Below are 6,979 nucleotides of genomic sequence, written 5' to 3' on the forward strand. Positions count from 1 at the left end.
AAGTGACTGCAGCGTCACTGAAGTATTCCACAAGTATGGATTTCCCGCTTTGCGAATAGCTGAATAAGTTCTCATTGTAAGTCACTGGAGGAGGACGGACATTGCCACAGGTCTTATCCAATAGGATGGGAGCGTTGACAGTGTCTTCATTATACACTCTGATATAATTTGAGGAGCAGCCTGGAGAGCTCTGGAGATTAAACTCATCGAAGGTCACGGTCACCTAGAAAACGGGAGAATACAACCGTTCAGAGCTTGGCAGCCCGTTCTGCTAGAGCCAGTGAGCCCTATTCACACAGTCGCTATTGAAAGAATGTTTGCATGAATAAAATAATTTGATATTGATTAAACTCTTCTTGACTGTTGTTGGTTTTTTAACAACAGTCTAGAAATGTTTTTTCAAACCGTCAGGTCAAGCTTTATGTAAAGGAAAATACTATCAACAAACACCCTTCTATGTTAAACATAATTTGCTATGACATTTCACAAGAATGCCACTCCCCAATGAGATCAAATGGGACCAGAAAGAAACTGCAATTACAAAATGAGTTATCAGTATCATCTAAACTAGTGCAAGCACACAATACTTACCTGTGGATACATTGTGATACTCTATGATGTGCTGTTTCATCATAATTGGATAAGCTGTTCTCTAGATATAGTGTATGTATGGCTCTACAGTGCATCATGACGTACAGTACATTTATAACACACACAGGCACCTGGTATCTCACTGATACGTACCATGCTGTCTGGAACTCGAATGCGATACCAGCAGTGTGTGTTTTTTGAGTAAGATGTGGGATGGTTTATAGAGGCAAAACTTCCAGACATTTCACTGAAATCCATATTGCAGATATCTTTGAATAGAAAAAAAGACACTGGAGTGTTAGCTGAAATGAATGAGCAGCCAATCACTTTCAAAAGCACAGAGCTTGGGCAAAATAGACACGCATGCCATATGCAGTAAACACTTGTGTGACACACTACTTTCAGTAATAATGTTCTACACCCTATTGACTGCGTCATGGCAGGAGAACAGATCCTCATTTGACTTACCACATTGATACAGACGATTGACTTTTTTGATATCAGTGGCGGTCATTCCTACTCTCTGTCCAATGTAGCGTTCAGGATTTAAAATAGGTAATACAGTTGGGTTGCGGTTTTTTGTGAAAGCAAAGCTGGACAAAAACAGAGAAATAGTTATTTTTAAGTTCTAGTTCTAGTTAATTGAAACGTCAGAATACTTTATAGTAGAGCATGAAGCATTGCTATAACCTGTTAAATGGAAACTGGGGTGGAAGATTAAACAGTGTGGGATTGTAGGCTTCAGTAGAGTTGGGCAAAAGTGAACCCTCAAGATAATATGAGCTTTTACATTTTTATTAAATATTATTAAATAATGTCTAACTGTATAACTTGTCTCTTACATTTCCTCATTTTATAATATTCATAAATAACATTTCACACCATTCCAATGGCAGTAAAACTTGATAATCATGTTGGGTTGGCAGCAACTATAAATCGAAAGTCCTGACAGGCACATCAGTAGCTGATTTGGAATTGAAATACTTAATATTTGAATACTGTTAAAGACGCTTACCTTGGGTAATGCATGATTGAACTATAGTCATATGTAGTGTCCAGATTATTTGTATCTTCTTTGGCAAATGCATTCTTATATGCTATGACAGAATTGAGAAACATGTTAAACTTCAAACTTTCAATCATAACACCTCTGAGGTTGAACTATTAGAAACTAAGGGGGTTATGCACACAACAAAATGTCCTGGTTTTCCATGGTGGTAGGACTTTTTTCTAGTTTAACAAAGAGGGTTTTCTGACATTTTCTCTGCATTGTGGTGACAGGCCTTTTCCTCATTTGCATACAATTCAACTGATTGATCAAACAAGTTGATGGCAGTAAATGGCAAGCAAATGACCACATCCTCTACGCCTGACAGTGAGCTGTCAGAGCTCTCTATGGGACATTTTTGTTTGGTTTGTTTGATCACTGATGGGAAGCCTTGTCTTTTATTTCTTTTTTCCTAAATAGCTGCATGCTGACTTGGGCAGGCAACCTATTATTTAAATTTGATAACAATTTTCACAGTCACTATATTATTATAATATTATTATTTTATAGGCCAGCATACTTAACCTCTGCATTTTGGTGGTATGCTGAAATCCTTAAGACAATGTAATTTAGTCTCAGATTCACTAAATATTTACTGTGATAGTGGTTTTAGAAATCAGATGTTTTGGAAACACTGTCCATTTTATGCATAATCTAATTTTTTAATGTACAAAATATATGACCAAAGCATCATTGACATTTTACATGTAGGAAAAGGACCAAGTTCCAAAAGATCTCCATATAGAGGCCTAATCAAGGCAAACTTGGGAGACCTGGACAATTCAAACCCAAGACCTCAACAAAACTCAGGTCTGTGTCTCAAAGTTTCTAGAACATATTTCTGTTCCTTATCCTATGAGAAGTGTATTTTCTCAACACGCACCCTACTCTGCAATAAAAGCCCCTTTACTGGGCATCCACCACCTTGCAGGGGTGTCTAGGGAGCACATCGATGTCAGATGTGTTCGATACCTGTATATTATACATCTGGAAGTGTTGCTTCTACTCAAAAGAAGAGAGTCTGAAAGTGAACAATATTCAGCACAAATAGTCTGAATGAAGATACAGGAGCTGGAGTGAAGCAATGAGTTCCAATGCACGCACCTTCTTCGATGTTATCCCACATGATATTGACATACTGGTCCCGGTCACTTCTCGACTGCTCGTGATAGAAGCCCAGAGCATGAAAGAGCTCATGCTGAACGGATCCTTTGGCCATACACCCTGCACTCAAGGACACTGGCTGCGCTAGCATTGTTGTCCTGCCCAAATAGGACCAGCACCTACCACCAAGAAAGAACATTCATTGAAGTGTTTCCAAACAACATTTCATCTGATCAGCAGTGGAACTAATACTGACACTGGTTAGATAATTAACATATATTTATTTGTGTATAAACATAATTAAAATCAAATGTGCAATCAAATGATGTGCTACAGGTATCGGTAGAAAAAGATGTTCTTACCCATTTTCAGGCATTATACTCAGGTACTGCTTTTCTGTTGTGCGCGCTATAAACCGAATACACGTCTGATCAACAAAGTCTTTCACTGCTTCACGTATCACATTCTTATCACCATTGCCTTCACAAAATGAGAGAGAGAGAGATTTCAATACAAAACTTGAAAAGCCTACAGCTACTATAACTATGAAATTGCCAACAGTGCTAAATTTACAAATACTACAAATACTAGACACTTCATGAATGCAATGACAAATGTTTCGACTGGAAGTCATATTAGGGAAGACATTGACACTATTAATCAAATTAGCTAAGTATTAACTAAAATGTAGCTTATTCTTGACTGCTTTCCTTCCTGATAAGTCAGGGTGGCAGTGTGCTCAGCTGTGTACTTACTGTAATCATTAGAGAGATTGTAAGGCACATAAACCAATCCATTATCCGATTTGGGCCAAAAGCACTCTCTTCCATTACACTTTATAGCACTCCTGGTATTTGGTACAGCAATGTCACCGTGTGTCATCTTCTTCAAGATTCCTTTCAAGAACAGGATAGAGCCACAGTCAGTGTCGATCAAGACACACATCATCACGCTATACATTTATAAGAGGACTGAGGAATACACAAGCACCAGAAATTAAAGAAAAAAGAAAACAATCAAGACTTGTAACTTTCTTACCTCTATTGGCTTCTAAGATTCTGGTGACTATATCCTTACTTTCAGGATCCTGGCTTTCTCCTAAACAAGCACAAGGTATTCGTGTCAATTAGGACAGAAACTTTTTAGCTAATGTCCTCTCTTCAGTATAATGGAAAATGGTATGGTATTTGTTTCATCTAGTGTTGAGCAAATTAAAAACTGTAATGTGCATTAATTTTACAAAAATAAACCCAAAAAACTCAAATATGTAAATTGTTTACACATTTCTGAAACAAATGTCCAAATGGACCTGAAGTACTCTTGGGTTTTACATGTCAATTTCTGAAAAGACTAATTTTATTGAAGATCTCTCAGTCACTCTCAGTTTTGTAACATTAACATGCAGGGCAAAATTCTCAACAAAAAAGTGCAGGTACCCATATGCACAGCCGGTACACAATACATTCATAAATACAAAATAAACATTAAAAAATAACTGATAAAATATAACCAATTCATCATAAACAAAGAAGCTGAAAATACTGACAGCTTTGTACCCTCTGCATGTATCACTCAGTCATGTACTGTAATATAACACTTAAGTTAAACCTTAAATGATAAGTATTAGGAAATATTACACTATGCAGTAACTGCTGTAGAGTGGGAGTTTTGTTTCAAGATATCCTAAAAAATGGGGGATATTATACAAAATATGCTTAAAGAAAACAGCTGTGCTTTGAAAAAATTATATAAAAAGGTCCAAATCAAACAACGCGCAATACAGGCTGATATACCCCTCTATTTTTTAATGTACCAGGCACTACGGCAGATCAACACAGATCAACCAATAAATGACTTGGCCATTTCAATCTCCATTGTATTCTCTGAAATCCTCCCCATACTTCCCAGACCCTGGGTGCTCACCTACAACAGGACCGGGGTATGCTGCATTGACAATCTTGGATTAGAACATATATCCCGGTTTATTTATTTATTTATTTATTTATTTATTTATTTACTTATCCTACAATATACTCCATGTGCTTCTCTGTTGTGTTTCTGTGTAGATGAATTATACCATGATGTATCGAAAAAATATATGTATATATTTGTATATTTCAGGCAGAAACAGTATAAAAGTAGACATCAGGTTTTTTTTTTGGTTTTTTTTTATCCCTGGAATTGTGGGTCCTGCACAATAACAAAGTGACAGATTACACATTTTCATAAAGTAATATCATTACTGTAGTTTACGTATGCCTTTACACGCAAGTGCAAACTCAAATTTAACTTAAATAAACTGTAGAAAAGGGGTATTGTACATATATAACATCCTCATAAGAGAAAATACTAGGATGACAACAAAACACAACTTTGATCACTGTGCTTAACATTTACCTTGCAAGTAGTGCCAGTGTTTGGAAAGTGTAAAAGCACACCTGCATCTGTATCCCGATTCTGTCTCGCTTGCCCAGTCTGAAGAAGCACTTTACTTTGTTGATCCTGTTTTTTATGTTAATCTCTACTGTCCCACACATCACTTTCCATTTTATACATCGGTGCAAGACAAAGCACGTTGTGATAATTATTTCTAATATTTATCAACTGTGTAAATTATGGCGGACACTAACGTAAATGCTTGCCTTCAAATATATGTGCAGCAATGGTCGTTCGAATATTTAGATAGTTTCTCTGAACTTAAGAAAATAATAATTACACCATGCTGCTGTTTTCACGTTTCACTGCTAAAGTCTTCTCTCGTTGATCAACCAATGAGCACTGACACAAAGTGAAATGGGCAGAGATTTGTGACGCATGCCAAAATGAAATCTAATCAGAATGAAAGCTCGGCCAATCAACATGCAGTGATTATACTGACTTTAATGGTTGCCAATAGCAGCTACGAGACAGAGAAGCAGTATTAGGAAACATTGCGCTCGTGTGAATGAACGGAATGCAAGCGCGTTGGATGAAAAGCAGATTAAATAAGTCCTGCTTCCCAGTACTGGCATTAAAATAAGACCCTGCATGGAGTAGCGGTGAGTACTGGCATAATTGCTCCCCTGGGAACATGCATTTAGCAGCTAAATAAATAATGGAATAAAGGTGTTAACATTAGAAAATGAGAAACAAACAAGAGATCCTGAATGATGTTATTATATTATTTGGTTCTAGTTCTGTAAAATAAATAAAAAAAGAAAGAAAGAATAGCTTCTACTTTTGATTACGAGTCGTTCTTTGGTTTAAGAATCAGTGGAACAACGATGTTTTAGTTGAAAATGATTTAAAGAGCTGCATGTGTGTTTTACAGATATTGCAGTGTCATAGGTGATTCATCAATCGCTTGAATTGCTCAATTGACCAATTAGCTCATATATCAAAATACCAGATACAATGAGAATGCTTTTAACAGACCAAATAAAAGAAGTGATAAAAATTAAACTTACCAAAGCCATTGTATTTCTCCTGAAAGAACAAGAGGGGAAAAGCAAATTAGATCCAAGAACACTAACTGAAAAATGAAGGCTCCAGTATCTTAAAATATGTTCAAGTTGACACTAAATAATAGTCTTCCTGTCAACACATATGCCTTATGAGAAAAGAAAGAAAGAAAAACCCTGTATATAATAGTGTAGGCACGCTCCTGATACTTCTTGGAGCGGTCTTTAAGCACAGAGCAAGCACGGAAATAAACAACTGGGATTGCAACATTTAACAGAGTTGATATTTTCACACAGACTGATTAAATAACATTTTAAAATCGAATGTGGTACAACACTAATCCCAAACAATATATCTGCAATGGATCCAACTCTTACCTGCACAGGATTCCCTTGTGAGAGACTGGGCAGCAGGACTGCTACCATGGCTAGCACCAGTGTTCGACCCATCCTCAGTTTCTGTTGTTCTGTTCTGAGAAGTTCAAGGAGCTCCTTCTTCTTTGAAAGTAGCTTGATGTTTAAACCCCACTGAACAGGGTCTTATATACACACAGCCCTGGGTGTGCCCCTCAAGACAGCTGAAGGTGGAATTACTGGGCCCACTTGAGTCACTTGGTCAAGAGTTTAGTTTGTTTACTACAATTTACTTATGTATTTCTATGTTTATTTATTTATTCATTGATGTGTTTGCTAATCGGGTAAGGTCACTGGAACTTCCCTTAAACTACAGCCAAAACCTAGTAGGATTCCATTATAATCCCAGTATTAGGTAGGTACTATCAGAACCATTAGCAGA

The 6,979-nt window shown here is 36.8% G+C and overlaps 1 protein-coding gene across 1 annotated transcript; it reads right to left on the reverse strand.

Moving 5' to 3' along the window:
• Window positions 1-203: 203 nt before the first annotated feature.
• On the reverse strand, window positions 204-6,633 carry LOC121308983 (low choriolytic enzyme-like). The gene is made up of 8 exons (XM_041241761.1): window positions 6,562-6,633; window positions 6,190-6,208; window positions 3,782-3,841; window positions 3,106-3,223; window positions 2,744-2,922; window positions 1,607-1,688; window positions 1,060-1,184; window positions 204-223 (listed from the first exon to the last, which is right to left on the reverse strand). The coding sequence occupies exons 1-8, from the start codon at window positions 6,631-6,633 to the stop codon at window positions 204-206; spliced, it is 675 nt and encodes a 224-aa protein (XP_041097695.1).
• Between the last annotated feature and the right edge of the window lie 346 nt (window positions 6,634-6,979).

This window comes from Polyodon spathula, chromosome 3, assembly GCF_017654505.1.
Source record: "Polyodon spathula isolate WHYD16114869_AA chromosome 3, ASM1765450v1, whole genome shotgun sequence".
In the NCBI taxonomy this organism is placed as follows: domain Eukaryota; kingdom Metazoa; phylum Chordata; class Actinopteri; order Acipenseriformes; family Polyodontidae; genus Polyodon; species Polyodon spathula.